The sequence below is a fragment of the Salvia miltiorrhiza genome, chromosome 1 (genome assembly GCF_028751815.1).
Source record: "Salvia miltiorrhiza cultivar Shanhuang (shh) chromosome 1, IMPLAD_Smil_shh, whole genome shotgun sequence".
NCBI classification, from domain to species: domain Eukaryota; kingdom Viridiplantae; phylum Streptophyta; class Magnoliopsida; order Lamiales; family Lamiaceae; genus Salvia; species Salvia miltiorrhiza.
The window spans coordinates 22,447,716-22,469,256 of NC_080387.1; the positions used below are offsets into that span (position 1 = coordinate 22,447,716).

General features: G+C 38.7%; 1 protein-coding gene and 1 non-coding gene across 2 annotated transcripts; both read right to left on the bottom strand.

The window, feature by feature from the left end:
- Positions 1 to 1,363: 1,363 nt before the first annotated feature.
- LOC131007032 (uncharacterized) lies at positions 1,364 to 2,581 on the bottom strand. The gene is made up of 2 exons (XM_057934184.1): positions 1,780 to 2,581; positions 1,364 to 1,705 (listed from the first exon to the last, which is right to left on the bottom strand). The coding sequence occupies exons 1-2, from the start codon at positions 2,017 to 2,019 to the stop codon at positions 1,397 to 1,399; spliced, it is 549 nt and encodes a 182-aa protein (XP_057790167.1). The 5' UTR covers positions 2,020 to 2,581; the 3' UTR covers positions 1,364 to 1,396.
- Positions 2,582 to 16,876: 14,295 nt separating this feature from the next.
- LOC131007431 (small nucleolar RNA snoR130) lies at positions 16,877 to 16,975 on the bottom strand. Its single transcript, XR_009096132.1, has one exon. It is a non-coding gene; the product is annotated as a small nucleolar RNA snoR130 (small nucleolar RNA).
- Positions 16,976 to 21,541: the final 4,566 nt, after the last annotated feature.

Genomic DNA, 21,541 nt, shown 5'->3' on the forward strand with positions numbered 1-21,541 from the left:
TCAAATTCCAAATGAAATGATGTACCAAAGTCTATCATAATTTTTCAAGCTCCATATAAGATAATGTTTACAAGCTAATTATGATCTTACAAGCTTTAGATAATATAATCTCACAAATCAACTTTAATAATTGCATTTTACAAGTTAAAGTAAATTTTCGTCCAATTTCGATGGATTACCTAGTTGTAAAAAACAAGGGTCAAATATCGCATCAAAATATGGTATTTTCCCTTGAAACCTCGCCTTAACAGTTTGCGCCCCATATCATATTTAAGTTTCCAAATTTCTTGTCAATAATTCTCAGAAACCGATTAACAATAAATGAAATTCACTACAAAACTATGATGAAGTTAGCTCCAAAGTTCTTTTGCTTGCCTGCAGCCCCGTAAATATTAGCATATCATATCATTCAGTACAAATTTCTTCAATTATCAACTACAAAATATAGGTCGGCTTTCTTCAAATCTTTTTTTACTAAAAGCAACTTCAACAAAATCAGCGCCAATCCAAGTAAAACTCGACATATTTATAATCATCTCCACGAATAACATTTAATAGCTAAGCACATCCATCCATTTCTCAAGTTCTGAAATTTAAATATGTATAGCATAAAAAAGAAAAATGTAATTCTATCAAGCTAAAAGCAAATCTTCACTCACTCCAAGTTGTAGTAGTTTCATAAGCCGAGTTGAGTCGCTGTATTTCTACCACCCTTCATGTAATGACCCGACTTTTTATTAAGGATTATATACTTTTAATTACTGATTTAAGGATTTATTATGGTAATTAGAGTTCAGCTTCCATTAATAAAATACGAACTTATATAAATTTGATAATTTATATATGTGATGATTTATTTTTTTTATTTTCAATAGATGATGCACTCAAAATATATTTTGAGTCCATTAATTTATTGTGGAGAATTTAACACTGAAGTGTTAAATATGAATCTTTTATCGATTGTTTACTTAAGCCCATGAGTAATTTATTTTATGTTAGAAGCAAGCTCAAATGGATTTTATGCTTCAATAAGAATTAGGCTTATATGTCTTAAATGTATTTAAATGAGTTTGGAACCATATAATTAATATATTAATCTCTTAGATATTTTAATTAGAATAATCTTAAGCATGCTGAATCCTAAAGCATGCTGAAGAAATTTGGAGCGCATGCTGAAGGAAATTCTTCAGTCTTACATGCAGGCTGAAAGTGTTCATACCTGTAAGTTGAAGAATTTCCATCCAAGCCACCCCATTTTTTCTTTTATAACCTACACCATTTTTCAGCCAATTCCCACCTCTCACATTCATCTACCATCTCTCTCGCAGCCAAGAAACGACACCACATCTTTCATCATTCAAGGTTTATATTTCTAATTTATATATTATAATATCCTTCAATTGTATACATCAACTCCAGAATACCAACACATGCTCATTAACTCAGATTTACATATGCTTTGATAAATGAAGAAAATGAGTAGCAAATTCATAGATTTACAGTTACTAAATATGTACTTGTGAACTGAAGTTACAAGGAAAGAGTTAAAACTTTTATTTGAGCAATTACAGTATATGATTCTCGCACAAAAACCCTTTGTGTTGGCTGATTGCGTGTGTGAGTCGAGGTCAGGGGGAGGGCAGCCTCGGTGGCTCGTCGTCGCCGGCGGTTGACGGACGGCGACGGAGCCGCGGTTGTCTCCGATCTACCAAGAAAGGGAAAGAGGAGTTTCAGTTTTTAATTTAAAATGAAATGAGAATAGGGAGATCCGGGGCTTACCTTTGTGAGACGGTGCTCGGCTCCTCCAGCGAGCTGCTGGCCGTCGATCGCGGGCCAGCCAGCGGCGACTCCGGGCAAGCCAACGGCGGCGGGAACTCCGAGCAAGACGAACGACTGAAGGCCAGATCCGTCGACCTCAGGCGAACAGCAGCAGCTCCAGGCGGCCGTGGCGTTGAACGGCGGCGGCGGATCTGCCGCGAGGATGAGGGAGCAGGCGGCGGCCCGGCGATGGCGGCACATCGGCGTGGTTGCGCTTGCTGTGCCTTTCCAGCGGCCGAGATTGAGCGAGAGAGATAGAGGAGAAGAGGGGGGGAAAAGTTCAGGGAGAGAGAAGGAGAAGCCGCGCCGCTCGCCGGCGGCGACGGCGCCGTTGAACGGCAGCGGCGGCGGCAGAACGGCAGAAAACGAGAGAGAGAGGTCCGAGAGAGAAAGGCGAGAGAGAGAGTGAGAAAGAAGAGATGGGGCGCAGCTAATGTGTGTGTTTGAGTGTATTTGGTGTGTGTATATTTAGGTTAGAAAAGGGAGCTGGGTTTGGGCCGGGTTTCAGCTGGGTTTGGGCCGGGTTTGAGCCGGGTTTGGGCCGAAAATTTTGGGCTTTCTTATTTGGGCCTATTTTAATTTAATTGTTTGGGGCTTATTCAAAGAAAAACATGATAGACTTAATTTATCTAATTAATTTGGGCTTATATCTATTTAAATTATTTGAGCTCTTAATTATTAATTTAAATTGAGCTTGATTAATTTAATTATATATTGACCTTTAAATTAATTATTTAAATGGAGTTCTTTATTTCAAGTATTTATAAAGGGATTATAAAATAAAATATTTTGAGTTAAACTCTCATTTAAATTTATTCTTTTCAAACGACTTATTAATATGGATTATTTGAAAAGGATTAAATTGTTTTATGTATGAGAAAGCATGATCTATGATGATATAATTTATCTATGTAATATTATAGGTTTTGTTTTTTTTTAAAATGACGGAATATTTGACTTGATGACATAAATAGAACGAGTTATGATTAATGCGCATGTTGATGTTCGAATAAATAGTTTCGAACCTAAATGGTAGTATGTGATAATGTTTTGAGTCTAAGGTTTTGACGAGATAAGATTAATATTAAAATTTACTAATTATTTTAAGGGTGATGATGGGCTCACTTATTGGGCTTCATGATTTTATTATCTTGGGCCTCATTTGTTGGGCTTTAGAATTTAATTGATGTTGGGCCTAATATTATTAATGCATTGGGCTTTGAATTTGTTCATTTGGGCTCGAATTAAATTCCTTTTGGGCCTAGTTTATTTTATTGGGCCGGAGATTAATTCAATTGGGCTTTGCTTATTTTATTTCCATTGGGCTAATATATATATTGTTTGGACTCTATTATTTTTATAAATGGGCTCTTATTATTTATTTTGATTGGGCTTCTATTAATTATTAATAATGAATTTATTATTTTTATTAATTGAACTCCTACTATTTTAATTGATTAAGTTCAATGAAATTTATTAGTTAAGACCAATGAGATTTATTAATTTAGGCCCATTATTTAATCCTAATTATTTTAATTAGTGATAAATTTTAAGACTTACTAATTATTAATTAGTAAGTGAATTAGATTATTTTAAGATGAGTAGATTATTAAAGATTAATAATCCGACCTCATAAGACGAGCTTTAATTCCTTAAATAGGATTAACATCTCATAATTTAATTAAAGGAATATGAGTCATGCATAATCATTTCACGCATCCTCATTTATTGAGATTTTTCGAGAATTAGAATCTTATTTTATTTTCTCGAATTAAAGGTCAAGCACCAGAGTTAGAGCTAAACCGTGAGTCTGCTATTCAGGTAGGCTTTCTATGTATAAACTAAAATTTTATATTAGAATTGTTAAGACTTTATGCTTATGAATTTAAATGATATTGTCAATGCCTAAATGCTTTATGTTTTATTATTAATTGCCTATCTGATGTTAATCGAATTCGGATTCTGAATGGGACCGCAAATCCCTTCAGAATTAGTGTACACCTTGTGATCGTGAGTCATCTAGCGGGTTGGCCGATCATAGTGTCCGTAGAGGGAGGCCTCCCTCTCGGCACGAGTTACTGATATGGTAATTAATGATATAAAATACCTGCGCGGGTTATTGATGAAAGAAATGATATTATGTTTGGTAAATACGAGTCTTTAAAGGAAAACCCTCGTATCTTACTACTGTTGAAAGGCATGACAATAAAATATTATGCATGTATGTAAATTTCGGCAAGTGTCCACTAAGTACTCCTGTACTTAGCCCTGCATGTATTTATAAATGTGCAGGTTGAGCTGTGATCGAGGATGTAGTGTGCAAGCGGAGCTTCTGTCAATCTAGGATGAGTACCTCAGAGTAGAGTATATGTCTTCATACATATATTCAAATTATTATTCCGCTGCAAACACTGATTTTACTAAGACATTATGTTATCTGTCAAAACAATATGTACTATTTAATAATGTACTCAAACTCGTTGAGTACCCCTTTGAATAATATTATGTACGGTCCCCTTGTGGCCTTCATTGATATCTAGATATTTCGATTGATTTCTTTATACAAGTCGAGTCATCAAGAAAACGAATATGCCCCTTTCTAAATCCCGCTCCTAAATTCTCTCCCTTAGTCGCGGTTTTCCCGAATTTGCTATCCTTAGCAAGTGCGGTCGTGACAGAATGGTATCAGAGCATTTCTTTTGCTCTGAGTACTACTCATTCCTTCTAAGTTGAGTCTAGATTAAGTAAGTAAATACACTTTGAACTAGTTGACAAAAGCTTGGCACTACATCTCGTCACGCTCAACGGAGGTTATGGTAAGTACTTTCAAATTTTAATTAAGTTAATTTCTTGAAATGTATGAAGCATGAATAAGTATGACTATGGTATGAATCACAAGAACTTAGAACTGTTAAGTTATATATGCTCACTCTCACGACGGAACATAGAAGAGAACTTAGGGAGATGCCTTAACTTTTTTCTTCATGTTACGATGACATCGACAAGGACGGTCGAAATAGAGAAAGAAGAATCACACGAAGGGTCGCATGATGAAACCACGAGCATGAAGATTGAGCAGCGTAACGAACGCCAATAGTACGTTGATGGCATGGGCATAGCTTAAAAATTCGAGTGTTTTTCTACGATGAGATCTCGAATTAACTTGGCCTTTTGAACTTATTTTGTTGAAACTTTTAGTGCTCGTTGCTAGATTTAAGAAAATATCATCATCACATAACAAGCCCTAAGTCCGGTAAACAACGACACTAGAACTATATGATAGTCGAATTAGTAATCTGTAATTAAGTATTAAGAACCTGTATGGCTTGTGTAAATGCTAGATTTAGATGATGAGGTATTTTTGCACGTTATGGTTATTGAACCGAACTTGTTTTCTGATTTTAGATATTTAGAACCTTATCCCCTTAAGTTACTTGTCGTGTGCTACTTTTGACGATAGAATTTCCTTTGTTAGATGGCGAGAACTGTTTTCACCCGACGACGACCACTACCCCCATGGGCTAGTCCAGAGGAGGTCGAGCGGTCCTACCGCACCTATGCTCCATGTCACGGGGATAACCTCGGACAGTTCCTCGCAGGTTTTCACAGACACTGGGTCGAGGCGAGTGCACATGGAGTATCAGGGTATGACGGTATCCAGAGGTTGATCTTACTGTTACCTTCCGAGTGGCAGGGATGGGCTAGGCAGATCTCTACCCAATACATCTTTCGCCGAGAAGATTACCACGACCTCATGGGAGACTTCCCTAGCTTTATTGCGGAGCTTCAGATCTGTTTCACTTTGTGGGGCCGCGCCCCTCTAGGGCCCTACATCCTTCCGGGAGACTACGTACAAGTGGGGACGCCTTTGCCAGCGGAGACACCCGCTACTGCCCCTGAGTCTCCGATGGCCTTGCCCCGAGATCCTCCACCACGAGCCTCAGTTCTAGGGCGTCGTGGTAGGCACGATGACGAGGCAGGCCCTTCTCGTCCACGGGCTCGTAGAGATTTCCCATCGCCTCCTGACTCAGCGATCCGAGCTACTACTCCTCCACCACCACTGATACCTACGATAGACGCAAGGTTTGAGGCTGCCATGGCAGATGTCGACAGGGTCATGGCCAACATGAGGGAGTTTCTAGATAGGGGCAAATACCCTATGCAGGAGAATGACGATACAGCACAGTATGGTACGATGAGGAGTACTCATCCCGAGCCCGTGCCAACTCCAGCTCCAATCAAGCCTCGTGCCACGGCCAGGATCAGCACCAGAGACGATCCGATCCGTGAAATTGTGGACGATATCTTCCGCTCAGCCCAGATCATGCAGGAGACAGGCGAGGGCCAGGGAGAGACTCCGTTGCCCAGCTGGGAGCCGGGCAAGGATGAGGAGGAGGACCCCGAGGAGGATCCAGAAGAGGACCCCCTGGCGTCACCGAGGAACAGTCGTACCGCGACTCAGAGTTCACAAATTTGATAGTTTTAGCTTGTGGATGTACTCCGGAAACGATGATTCGTTCCAATGACTATGATTTTATTTATGTTGTTTCTAGCTAGCATTAGTACGGAAATGTTGATCTCTAGGACGTTCCGTGAATAAAAACCCTTTTGTGATTGCTTAACTAGTAAGCCGGTACATCATAGGGATTACTGGATAGACTTTACTTACAATTTGGGTTGACAATGTAAAAGCCCTCGATGAGACAATTTTCCATGAGATATAAATGACCCTAGCATGGGTTTTCTACGACGATCTCGTGTATGTTTTATGTTTCTCTACGGGTTTTATTCTTCACGAGTCAGTTAAGAATGTAGTAACTTTGAATAATGTGACTTGTGTATGCAACGGTTCCTGTTAATATATTAGTTTTGGAGTTATGATAAGTTAAATTTAACAAACAGTTCTTAATTAATTGCCTTAGAGATTCCTGTATAGAATGTATTAAAAAGGGTGTTTGTAATTTGCAGAATGCCGCCTAAACGAGGTCGCCCCCCTAGGAGAAACGTTAACAATGATGGAAATCGCGATGAAATACCTGAAGGGCGGCGAAACGACAGGGAACCTACCCCACCCCCTCCACCCCCTGCTAGAAGGACTGAAGAACTGTTTCTTCGACAGAATCCGCCCACATTTACTGGGACAGGCGACCCAGCCGAGGCCGAAGCTTGGATACGCGCCTTGGAGCGTATCTTCACTTTCCTACACTGCACGGAAGAGGAGCGACTCTCGTGTATGTCTTTCCAACTAGCCGGATCGGCTGACTTTTGGTGGGAAGCCCGCCGAAAGACTCTGACTCCCGAACAATGGGCAGCATACACTTGGGAAGACTTTAAGACGGGATTATATGATAAGTATATTCCCAAAAGCTACAGAAAGAAGAAGGAGGCTGAGTTCTATAGCCTGAAACAAGGGAAGAAGACGGTGACAGAGTATGACAGAGAGTTCTGCGATCTATCGCGTTATGCTCCGCAACAGGTTGATACTGATGAGAAAATGGCGGAGAAATTTTGTGCCGGTCTGAGGCACGAGATTCGGATAACTCTAGCTAGTCATGGTGGACTCTCATACACTGAGTCTTTGAACAGGGCACTGGACATCGAAGCTGCGATGCCAGTAGAAAGGTTGGCTCCGCCACAGACCTCAGCGCCAGCCAACCCACCTGCACGCCCTCAGAACTTTAAAGGGAAGCGGAACTGGAACGACCATAGAGGAAATGAAAACCAGACTAACAAGAGACCATGGCAAGGAAATGCGCCGTTGGGACAATATCAGCAACAAGGACAAGGGAAGCAACAGGGTCCTGCCCCAGCTGGAGGCAGCCAAAGACAAAATGAAGTTCCCCTTTGTCCAAAATGCCACAAACCACATCGTGGTGTCTGTAAGGCTGGAACTGACAGTTGCTACACGTGTGGCCAGAAGGGCCACTACTCCTCACAATGCCCCAACAAACAGCAGGGCGCGGCAATCAGGGCCACTTATGCCCAGCCCCTGCAAGCAGTTCAAGGGCAACACCAGCCCCGCCAACAACAGCCATACCAGCAGCATTACCAATACCAGCCCCGCCAACAACAGCCATACCAGCAGCAATACCAACACAAGCACCAACAGCGCCAACAGCAACAGAGGCGGCAGCAACCATTGCCGCAGCAGGCGAGAGCCTTTGCTCTCACCCAAAACCAGCCCGAGAAAAACCAAGGAAACCTGGCAGGTATGGGCAAGCTTAAAGGTTTTTCCATAATGATTCTGTTCGATACTGGTGCCTCGCATTCTTTTATATCTGCCCCTTGCGTAGATACCTTAGAAATCGAATCAGAACGAGCTAAGTGTGCCTTAAGAATCACTACACCCTCAGGAGGAAGATCTACCACCACACATGTTTGCTCGAACGTAGAATTTGAAATAGGAGAACTTAAGATGGTAGCGAACAATCTTAATATTCTGCTCATGTGGGATGTAGATATAATCTTAGGAATGGACTGGCTAGCTGAGAATCACGCCACCATCCTTTGTAGTGAACGAAAAATTTCTATTCGACCACCTGGAAAGGAACCGACGGAATTTTACGGCATAGGTATGAAGAAAAGAGTACCAGTGATATCCGCATTACAAGCCAGAAAAGAGATGATGAAGGAAGGAAGCACAGCTTATCTCGTCTACCTAAACGGGGAAGCTAGTGAAGACAAGAGGGTGGAAGATGTGGCAATAGTACGAGACTTTCCAGAAGTTTTTCCTGAAATATTGCCGGGACTACCTCCAGACAGACAACTAGATTTCACCATTGATCTAGAACCTGGATCTGCCCCAGTATCAAAGGCACCGTACAGGATGGCCCCAAAGGAACTACAAGAATTAAAGGTGCAACTACAGGAACTCTTGGACTTGGGTTTCATCAGACCCAGTGTCTCGCCTTGGGGAGCGCCTGTACTCTTTGTCAAGAAGAAAGATGGAACCATGAGGATGTGCATTGATTATCGAGAGTTGAACAAACTGACGCTTAAAAACAAATACCCTCTCCCAAGGATAGATGATTTGTTCGATCAACTCAAAGGAGCCAGTGTATTCTCAAAAATAGATTTAAGGTCTGGGTATCATCAACTGAAGATCAGACCAGAGGATATATCTAAGACCGCTTTCCGCACAAGATATGGTCACTATGAATTCGTTGTCATGCCATTTGGTCTAACCAATGCACCGGCAGTATTCATGGACCTCATGAATCGAGTTTTCCATCCATACTTAGACAAATTTGTCTTAGTATTTATAGATGATATCCTCATCTATTCTAAGAATGACCAAGAACATGAAAATCATTTAAGAATCATCCTGGAGACATTAAAGACGGAGAAGTTGTTCGCCAAATTCAGCAAGTGCGAATTTTGGTTGAAAGAAGTAATGTTTCTAGGGCACATCGTATCAGCAGATGGAATCAAGGTGGACCCCGCCAAGGTGCAAGCAGTGCGCGAGTGGAAATCACCAACCACACCTAATGAAATCCGGAGTTTCTTAGGTTTGGCAGGATACTACCGGAGATTCATCGAAGGATTCTCTAAAATAGCGAGACCAATGACGCAATTACTTCGCAAAGGAATCAAGTATAAGTGGAACGAGGAGTGTGAAGCCAGCTTCCAAGAGCTGAAGAAGAAATTGACAACTGCACCAGTGCTAGCAGTTCCAGCAGCCGATAAAGAATACGTGATCTTCACGGACGCGTCCAAAAATGGGCTAGGTTGTGTGTTGATGCAAGAAGGAAAGGTCATTGCCTACGCCTCGCGACAACTAAGGCCACATGAATTGAACTACCCCACTCATGATCTGGAACTAGCAGCAATTGTGCATGCTTTGAAAATTTGGAGACACCATCTATACGGAGTTAGATGTGAAATCTTCACTGATCACAAAAGCCTTAAGTATTTTTTCGAGCAGAAAGACTTGAATATGAGACAGAGGAGATGGCTCGAACTCGTAAAGGATTACGACTGCGGTATCAACTACCACCCGGGAAAAGCTAATGTAGTAGCTGATGCTTTAAGTCGTAAAACTCAATCCGAGTTAGGACTTCTTCTCACTCAAGAGGACACGCTTGTAAGGGATTTTGACAAATTGAAGATAGAAGTGGTTCAGCCACCGGCAACGACAAGAGCAATTATTGCAACTCTAGTAGCCGTCCCAGACCTCAGAGAAAGGATCGTCAGTGCCCAGAGAGCGGATGAGAGCTTGGAAAAAGTTCGTCTCAAGATCCGAACAGGCACGCCAGGAGGCTACCAAGAGGCAACGGATAACGCAGTTCTTTTTGAAGGAAGATTGTGTGTTCCCCATAACGAGGAACTGAGAAACGAGATCATGAGTGAAGCTCATGACACGCCCTATACCGCTCATCCCGGAAGTACCAAAATGTACCAAGATCTAAAACAGAAATTTTGGTGGGACGGGATGAAACGAGATATAGCCTCGTTTGTAGAGCGTTGCCTTGCATGCCAGCAAGTGAAAGCTTTACATCAACGACCATATGGGAAATTACAGCCATTGGAAATCCCAGAATGGAAGTGGGAGCACATAGCGATGGATTTCGTGACGGGTTTACCCAAGACAAATAGGGGCAACACAGCTATTTGGGTAATAGTAGACCGTCTCACGAAGAGCGCTCATTTTATAACCGATTCCAATTACCCATGGATCGGAGAAACTAGCCCAACTGTACATTCGTGAGATTGTACGGCTACATGGAATACCAATATCCATTACTTCAGATAGAGATTCAAAATTTACTTCTAGATTTTGGATCAGTTTGCAGAAAGAGTTGGGAACAAGATTAAACTTTAGCACCGCCTTTCACCCTCAAACAGATGGACAATCAGAAAGGACAATTCAGACCCTTGAAGATATGTTGAGGACAGTGGTGCTAGACCGAGGAGGAAGTTGGGAATCAGTGCTGCCATTGATCGAATTCGCCTACAACAATAGTTACCAGGCAACCATTGATATGGCACCTTATGAGGCGCTGTATGGAAGGAAGTGTAGATCACCACTTTACTGGGATGAAGTGGGTGAAAGAAAAATCCTTGGGCCAGATGCAGTAAGCGAGATGATTGAGACCATCCGCCAAATTAGAGCAAGAATTAAAGAGGCTCAGGACAGACAGAAGTCTTATGCTGATACCCGACGAACTGAACTACAATTTCAGATTGGAGACAAGGTTTTCCTTAAAATATCACCCTCGAAAGGGATCGTTAGATTCGGTGTTAAGGGTAAGTTGAGACCCCGTTTTGTAGGACCTTATGAGATCCTAGAAAGAATAGGTCCCGTAGCGTATAGGTTGGCACTGCCACCTAGCTTTGGAAACGTTCACAATGTGTTCCACGTGTCACAGCTGAGACGGTACGTGTTTGACCCCAAACACGTGATTCACCAAGATGAAATGATTCTTAACCCAGATTTGACGTACGAGGAAAAACCTGAAGCCATTTTGGACCGAAAGGTGCAAGAGTTAAGGAATAAATCGATCGCGTCAGTCAAAATACTGTGGAGACACCATGGACCGGAAGAAGCAACCTGGGAACTTGAGGATCAGATGAAAGAAAAATACCCAGAACTTTTCACATAGGTATGCAAATTTCGGGACGAAATTTCTTTTAAGGGGGATAGTATGTAATGACCCGACTTTTTATTAAGGATTATATACTTTTAATTACTGATTTAAGGATTTATTATGGTAATTAGAGTTCAGCTTCCATTAATAAAATACGAACTTATATAAATTTGATAATTTATATATGTGATGATTTATTTTTTTATTTTCAATAGATGATGCACTCAAAATATATTTTGAGTCCATTAATTTATTGTGGAGAATTTAACACTGAAGTGTTAAATATGAATCTTTTATCGATTGTTTACTTAAGCCCATGAGTAATTTATTTTATGTTAGAAGCAAGCTCAAATGGATTTTATGCTTCAATAAGAATTAGGCTTATATGTCTTAAATGTATTTAAATGAGTTTGGAACCATATAATTAATATATTAATCTCTTAGATATTTTAATTAGAATAATCTTAAGCATGCTGAATCCTAAAGCATGCTGAAGAAATTTGGAGCGCATGCTGAAGGAAATTCTTCAGTCTTACATGCAGGCTGAAAGTGTTCATACCTGTAAGTTGAAGAATTTCCATCCAAGCCACCCCATTTTTTCTTTTATAACCTACACCATTTTTCAGCCAATTCCCACCTCTCACATTCATCTACCATCTCTCTCGCAGCCAAGAAACGACACCACATCTTTCATCATTCAAGGTTTATATTTCTAATTTATATATTATAATATCCTTCAATTGTATACATCAACTCCAGAATACCAACACATGCTCATTAACTCAGATTTACATATGCTTTGATAATGAAGAAAATGAGTAGCAAATTCATAGATTTACAGTTACTAAATATGTACTTGTGAACTGAAGTTACAAGGAAAGAGTTAAAACTTTTATTTGAGCAATTACAGTATATGATTCTCGCACAAAAACCCTTTGTGTTGGCTGATTGCTTGTGTGAGTCGAGGTCAGGGGGAGGGCAGCCTCGGTGGCTCGTCGTCGCCGGCGGTTGACGGACGGCGACGGAGCCGCGGTTGTCTCCGATCTACCAGAAAGGGAAAGAGGAGTTTCAGTTTTTAATTTAAAATGAAATGAGAATAGGGAGATCCGGGGCTTACCTTTGTGAGACGGTGCTCGGCTCCTCCAGCGAGCTGCTGGCCGTCGATCGCGGGCCAGCCAGCGGCGACTCCGGGCAAGCCAACGGCGGCGGGAACTCCGAGCAAGACGAACGACTGAAGGCCAGATCCGTCGACCTCAGGCGAACAGCAGCAGCTCCAGGCGGCCGTGGCGTTGAACGGCGGCGGCGGATCTTGCCGCGAGGATGAGGGAGCAGGCGGCGGCCCGGCGATGGCGGCACATCGGCGTGGTTGCGCTTGCTGTGCCTTTCCAGCGGCCGAGATTGAGCGAGAGAGATAGAGGAGAAGAGGGGGGGAAAAGTTCAGGGAGAGAGAAGGAGAAGCCGCGCCGCTCGCCGGCGGCGACGGCGCCGTTGAACGGCAGCGGCCGGCGGCAGAACGGCAGAAAACGAGAGAGAGAGGTCCGAGAGAGAAAGTCGAGAGAGAGAGTGAGAAAGAAGAGATGGGGCGCAGCTAATGTGTGTGTTTGAGTGTATTTGGTGTGTGTATATTTAGGTTAGAAAGGGAGCTGGTTTGGGCCGGGTTTCAGCTGGGTTTGGGCCGGGTTTGAGCCGGGTTTGGGCCGAAAATTTTGGGCTTTCTTATTTGGGCCTATTTTAATTTAATTGTTTGGGGCTTATTCAAAGAAAAACATGATAGACTTAATTTATCTAATTAATTTGGGCTTATATCTATTTAAATTATTTGAGCTCTTAATTATTAATTTAAATTGAGCTTGATTAATTTAATTATATATTGACCTTTAAATTAATTATTTAAATGGAGTTCTTTATTTCAAGTATTTATAAAGGGATTATAAAATAAAATATTTTGAGTTAAACTCTCATTTAAATTAATTCTTTTCAAACGACTTATTAATATGGATTATTTGAAAAGGATTAAATTGTTTTATGTATGAGAAAGCATGATCTATGATGATATAATTTATCTATGTAATATTATAGGTTTTGTTTTTTTTAAATGACGGAATATTTGACTTGATGACATAAATAGAACGAGTTTATGATTAATGCGCATGTTGATGTTCGAATAAATAGTTTCGAACCTAAATGGTAGTATGTGATAATGTTTTGAGTCTAAGGTTTTGACGAGATAAGATTAATATTAAAATTTACTAATTATTTTAAGGGTGATGATGGGCTCACTTATTGGGCTTCATGATTTTATTATCTTGGGCCTCATTTGTTGGGCTTTAGAATTTAATTGATGTTGGGCCTAATATTATTAATGCTTGGGCTTTGAATTTGTTCATTTGGGCTCGAATTAAATTCCTTTTGGGCCTAGTTTATTTTATTGGGCCGGAGATTAATTCAATTGGGCTTTGCTTATTTTATTTCCATTGGGCTAATATATATATTGTTGGACTCTATTATTTTTATAAATGGGCTCTTATTATTTATTTTGATTGGGCTTCTATTAATTATTAATAATGAATTTATTATTTTTATTAATTGAACTCCTACTATTTTAATTGATTAAGTTCAATGAAATTTATTAGTTAAGACCAATGAGATTTATTAATTTAGGCCCATTATTTAATCCTAATTATTTTAATTAGTGATAAATTTTAAGACTTACTAATTATTAATTAGTAAGTGAATTAGATTATTTAAGATGAGTAGATTATTAAAGATTAATAATCCGACCTCATAAGACGAGCTTTAATTCCTTAAATAGGATTAACATCTCATAATTTAATTAAAGGAATATGAGTCATGCATAATCATTTCACGCATCCTCATTTATTGAGATTTTTCGAGAATTAGAATCTTATTTTATTTTCTCGAATTAAAGGTCAAGCACCAGAGTTAGAGCTAAACCGTGAGTCTGCTATTCAGGTAGGCTTTCTATGTATAAACTAAAATTTTATATTAGAATTGTTAAGACTTTATGCTTATGAATTTAAATGATATTGTCAATGCCTAAATGCTTTATGTTTTATTATTAATTGCCTATCTGATGTTAATCGAATTCGGATTCTGAATGGGACCGCAAATCCCTTCAGAATTAGTGTACACCTTGTGATCGTGAGTCATCTAGCGGGTTGGCCGATCATAGTGTCCGTAGAGGGAGGCCTCCCTCTCGGCACGAGTTACTGATATGGTAATTAATGATATAAAATACCTGCGCGGGTTATTGATGAAAGAATGATATTATGTTTGGTAAATACGAGTCTTTAAAGGAAAACCCTCGTATCTTACTACTGTTGAAAGGCATGACAATAAATATTATGCATGTATGTAAATTTCGGCAAGTGTCCACTAAGTACTCCTGTACTTAGCCCTGCATGTATTTATAAATGTGCAGGTTGAGCTGTGATCGAGGATGTAGTGTGCAAGCGGAGCTTCTGTCAATCTAGGATGAGTACCTCAGAGTAGAGTATATGTCTTCATACATATATTCAAATTATTATTCCGCTGCAAACACTGATTTTACTAAGACATATGTTATCTGTCAAAACAATATGTACTATTTAATAATGTACTCAAACTCGTTGAGTACCCCTTTGAATAATATATGTACGGTCCCCTTGTGGCCTTCATTGATATCTAGATATTTCGATTGATTTCTTTATACAAGTCGAGTCATCAAGAAAACGAATATGCCCCTTTCTAAATCCCGCTCCTAAATTCCCTCCCTTAGTCGCGGTTTTCCCGAATTGCTATCCTTAGCAAGTGCGGTCGTGACACTTCAACAATCAATTGCAGCCCTCCTAAAACTACAAGATCCACTCACCACCTCATGTGTGCAAAAGAGGTTGCTTCTGCACCATCAACTGCCGAAGAAATTCCATCAGAATAAAAACAGACAAATAAATATTCAAAAGCCATTGTGAAGAAGAGGAAGACAGGTCACTGGAAGAGACCAGAGGTACGAGAGGAAAAGAAGACTCTTACCATCGATTCCATTCTTTTTTGTCACTGAGATCCAAACAGGCCAGAAAAGAAAATCAGATGACGATGATGGCTTGTCTAACTTGAATTCAACTCACTTGTAAAACACTGGTAATGCTGATATTTCAAAAGTGAAAAGTTCCCGGTGAAGTTCATTTGGACTAGCATACTGCGTACAATGCACTCTAAGCTTTATCCAGAGTTAAATCACAAGAGAATACTGAATATCAATACTCTATCTTCCTACAAGTCATTCGTCTACGAAGTATGGCTGTAGAAACAGAACATATTATATAGGATCATCCAAGTTTTTGGGTATCTGATTATTAAATGCTCATAGCCAAGCCTGGGATATGATATCTGTCTAGAAGACTAGGCAAGATTAAGCAGACCAGTCAAGAACGCTACACCTAGCAAATTTGGATTTTATGACGAACGGCCATACTTAAACTTCGAGGAGGGGAGTTCCCATGCTCAGAGGTACAAATATACATATAAGCGAAACATGATTACACTCTTTAAACAAACCAGACAATATACAGATAACATGATTTGTAAGTACTCTACATCTCGCATCACAAATGTTATCCACAACACATTAAACAGTCACCTGACTAAAAATTAAATAAACCTTGGTGCAAAAAAAGAGATAATAATACAACAGATAAGCAGTACCAGGACCAGCACTATAGAGTTAACTGAAATCTATTCAAGTTATTTCACTTAAGCTTTGAGTAAAACCAATAATTTTGACATAATCTTAGATCTCTACCATATAAAAATCGAAAACGACAATTAAAGCTGATATTTATGTGAATAACCAAATATATATATATATATATATATATATATATATGTATAGGGTGGTGGTACCGTGAGAACACATCTTAAAATAAGAAATAAGAACAATTTTCAGTATGAATTTTATGTATAACACGTATGAATTCATTATATAAATGTATAAATTGTGAAAAATAAATTTTTGCTACCTTTGAGATACGAACTCAGGATCATAAATCCATCCAATAGGGTTATGAATCAGCCGTAAATCTTGATGATCTAAGGGTTGAAAATGATTCTTATTTATATTCTTAAGAAGTGTATTTATTTTAGCCTCCCATATATATATATATATAAACGAAATAAAAAAAGAGTAAATCTTACCTTCAATCAAATGAAACCTTTCGAATAGAAATCATTGAGAGCACTTCAATTCCAACAACTAGATTTCAACTTAAGATAGATTCTTCCAAGAATTTAAACTATCCATTAGATGATGTATCCAATTCAATTAAGTAGCCACTTTCATCCAGACTTTTTGTATCTCATTGGCCCCAATTTGAGCTGCAAAATGTAAATAAGGAAACAAAATACAAAAAAATTGAAAAAAGAAAAAGAAAAGCATGTTATGCAAAAAGATGTCCTCAGAAATGCCTATTTTCTACCTGGCATAGCAATAAAGAGATGGTTCCTCAACCTCCATTGCAAGAGGAGCACCAACTTTGCAAAGCTCCAGATTACTAAATATTTCATCCATGGGACATTTTGCAGTATTGAAACAAATGGTAATTCTACAATCCCCAAAAATATCCAGAGCATAAGAACCTAATATCACACATCACATCATTTACACCAACACAGAAACAAAACATAGCAATTATGAAAAATATTATGTAGAAGAAAACAGAGTGAAATCAGCCAAATGTTATCAGCTTTTCAGACCAATGATTGATTGACAGAATAAAAGTCAGAAAACAGAACAGAAATAGAAGAAAACGAAAATGCCTTTTATTCTCCCATTACTAGAGAGAGCAGCAGCGCAAACGGCAACAAAGAAGAAAATGGAAATTGCAGGTTTGTAATGGCTCTAGGTTTTTGTAAAAAGGGCTTTGGTGGTATGTTGTCCTATTTCTAAACTTGTTTTAAGTGGGGAATGGGGATGTCAATCGGGCCAGCTATATCGGGTTGTCGAGTTAATTGAGTGGCGGCCTAATCAGGCTGAAAAATTTTCGGGTTAGAAATTTCAACCCTAACCCGAAACGTTCGAGTTCGGGCTAGCCCATCGGGAAAATCGGGTGAAAGGCTTAAAAATAAATTATCTTTTTTTTTATTATTCTTAATGATCATTATAATATGTATAAAATCGCAATAAAAAGACAAGATCACGAATTCATGATTCAACTTTATGATTTGGCAAGCTTTAATAATTCCTTGTTAATAGTAGAAAGAACTAATATTTCATGCAGCTAGCTCATTTACTTTGAATCAAATCATGTTCCTTTTGGCAGAAAATTCTAACAATCACAAGAATTCTGACATGGAAAAATATATACCAACGATGTTAGTTTTTATCATGTCAAACTTAAAGCAGTTCGTATAAAATGAAGGAACAGTTAATTAGACAATCAGCTTCACCTAAATGATAACATGTCAATTTTTTACTGTATTTGTATAATAATGATACCAAATTTATAATGTTGATATCCGATGAAATAAGCATGACACGCATCATAGAGAGAAGACAATCCCTCGTGACTAAAGTGTGAAACAAAGATTCATGCAAATTGTTATCAACTTGATTTGGTATCTGCTCCTAATGAACTACTCGCACAAGACAATCAAGAAAAATAAATGGCGAAAACACAACATACATGCCGATAAAGCAAAATCCTTATTAGAAACAAAATCCCCAATCTGAATAAACTGAGATTAAGTTACTACTACATTACAGACACAGCTGCTGCATTTGCCCATTAAAACATATAATCTGTTTATTTTTATGAAGTCAATTTCATCAAAGTATCGGCAAAGTAAACATACAAAGCATCAAAATTTATAGCTGCTGATTTGTAAACATACAAAGCACTAATTATAAACAAACAGCTGCTGCATTGCCAATAAAATTTATATATCTATACAGCGATTGCTAAGAATTTAACTGACAAAGCATCAAGATCTTAGCCCGAGGGCGAAGGGATCGTTGCTCGAGAAGCAGAGCGTACCAGATGATAGCTTAGGCGGCTTTCGGCAGAGTCGGGTGGTGACGCGAGTGGAGGTGGCGGCTGAAGCAGAGCGGACGGCGTGGAGTTGTGGTGTCTGGTGTGCGACCGCCGACTGAAATGAAGGAATATGGTATGGAGGCGCCGGGTAAGTGGTTAATTCAATTTCAAACCCTAATTTTTTTGAGCAAGTCTTGTGTACCCCAAGTAGGGGTGTATCGAGCCGAGCCGAGCCGAGCCGAATAGTGTCTTGTTCAAGCTTGGCTCGTTAACTAATCGAGCTGTTTGATTAATTATCGATCGAGCTTTAATCGAGTCGAATACAGTGCCGAGCCTAATCGAGCTTTTTAAATTTAAATTTTTATTTAAAATTTTAGTGATTTTCCTAATACATAAGTTAATTTTCAATATATAAGTTATTTATTCACAAAAATTAATATATTTACTATTTTCTTGTAAATAAATGATGTTAATTAGATACTTAATCCAAATATCTACATATAGTATAAAATATAGTAAGACATTTAATGAATAATCTTATGTTTTTAAGATAAATCACTTCACGAGCTAAGCCGAGCATCGTCATGCTCAAGCTTGGCTTGTTTAGCTAAACGAGTTGTTCATTAAATTATCGAACGAGCTTTTTATCGAGTCGAATGTCGAATAGCCACGAGTAAACTTGGCTCGTTTACACGCCCTAACCCCAAGTGGGGAGAATCTACCCTACACTCAACCTTTTACACTCCCCTTTAAGATGATGACAGTGTACACCATCTTCTCCTATTTATTGAAAATTAATTTGGGCCCTTCAAAGACATTTATTTACATAAAGAAACCCTTATTTTTGCAAAAAGGCACATGATATCCTTAGTTTACTCTGAAAACTTCACTATAATTTGAAAAAAATTTATGCACCCCGCACTTCGCCGAAAAGTCTACCCTACACTAAGTTTTTTACACTCCTATACTAAGAGTATGACACTTGGACACTCTCTTTTTTCAAAATTTGCAATCTTGATTTTGACCCCCTCAAAAATCTTTATTTACATTATAAACCCTAATTTGCCAAAGAGAATACAGAAAATCCTGATTTTACTATGAAAATGTTTCTATAATTTATAAATCTATTGCATCCCCGCGCTTCGCCTAAAATGGTATCAGAGCGGGTTTTAATTGAGGAATTATATTATATTTATTTTATTTTATGATTTACCTATGGGATTAACCTATGTGGGAGGAGACTCCATAAGAATTGGAATGGATCCGACGAATGGTCCGAGATGTCTTGTATACAGGATATCTTTCCAAATTTTGGAAAGAGAAGCTAGTCACCTAATGGGTGAATTACGATGGTGTTGGAGAGCACTTAATGCTCAACATTACCGAGGACGTGGAAACTGTTCGTGAGATCATTACGAACATTCAGGGTTACCTTGATGCCCTAATGGAAAATGCCGAGGCCAAAGTGGCAAACAGACAAGCTAGAGACTACCTCCATCAATATCATACTTGATGGAACCGAAGGACAAGGCGGGAGTAGCTTATCCTAGCTACCACAAGATCGAGCCGAATCTTCCGACAACGTCAACTTGCGGAGATTCAGAGAACGGTGGAATATTACGGTGTCAAGCTGTATGAACTACCTATGGAGATAAGCAGAATATCACTCAAACAAGAGGAAATCCTAACCCTCTTGCGTGATATCCAGAAAAGAGTGGAGACATCGAAAGGCGAAAACCATGTTTCGGAAAAATTCGGAATAAATGGTCCAAAACCCGACGTATCCACTACCACTTGATGCAGCACCCAAGGAGTTGCAACCAGAGGACATAATCCGAATCATTAAAGGCAAATGAATAACCTTGATCGAATCGGATTAGAAGATTTACAGGAGTTAGCAGAATCCTTTGCTAACCTCAATATGGTTGATCTAAGGATGAACCAAGAAGAAGGGGTGCCCAAAACTGAGCACCAAGAAGGAGAGTCGTCAAAGAAAGGTGGGGCTCAAGAAAATGAGAGCCAGTTTCAACGAACCAGACGACGACGGCCTCAGATGCGGGATACTCCTGTAGGAAAGGCCACATTCACTACTAGAAAAACGCTCATAGATAACGGATCTATGAGCAAAAAAACCGTTGTGTATAGTGGTGTTATCTATTCTATACGTCATACACAACGGTTTCAAAACCGTTATGTATAGTCATAGATAACGGTACGATGCGTCATACATAACAGTACGCATCTGTTATCTATAAAGGTTATACATAACGGCTTTTCACCGTTATGTATTAAGATTTTTCCGTTATGTATTATTTTTTTTTATTTTTTTTTATCATAGTTAACAGTTTTTTGCACTTTTTATAACGGTTTTAACCGTTATCTTTGATAGAATACATAACGGTTTTTCACCGTTATGTATTAAGATTTTTCCGTTATGTATTAATTTTTTTTTTTATCATAGTTAACAGTTTTTTGCACTTTTTATACAGTTTTAACCGTTATCTTTGATAGAATACATAACGGTTTTTTGCACTTTTTAAACGATTTTTTGCACTTTTTATAACGATTTTTGCAGTTTTTATAACGATTTTAACCGTTATCTTTAATTAGAATACATAACGATTTTTTGCACCTTTTATAACAATTTTTTGCACTTTATATAATTGTAGTATATTTTTAAATTTGCAATTTTTATAAAACGACAAAATGATAAAATCAACGATAACAATATTATATATCATCCAAAAAATTCATACATTATTATACAAATGAACCAAATATCAAGTATACATCATCATTGCATATTCCGATTCAAAATTGAAAATACCAACTACCTTATAGCTAAAACAAAAATCTATCATACTATGTATTCTAGCACTAAGTCCTCAAGAACTAGTTGCTCTTTCCTGAAATCCTTATTCCTCATGAAAGTAATCTGCAATAGAGATTTAGTGAAAAATGAAGAATGACCGCTACCTTCAGAATTATTAAAGTGACAAACTAAAAAAATAGGCACCAAGATAGGCAATCGTATGAGGTAGCTAAAGTGCACCTGAGCCCTTCTTTTCTCTTCCATCTCTTCCTTGAGGGCTTCGTTACTGCACCCGT

Excerpts from the sequence above, each read along its gene's own strand:
- LOC131007032 (XM_057934184.1), bottom strand. The coding sequence starts at position 2,019 with ATGTGCCGCCATCGCCGGGCCGCCGCCTGCTCCCTCATCCTCGCGGCA. Across the intron at positions 1,706-1,779 it reads CCGAGCACCGTCTCACAAAG|ATCGGAGACAACCGCGGCTC; the intron begins GTAAGCCCCGGA and ends CTTTCTTGGTAG.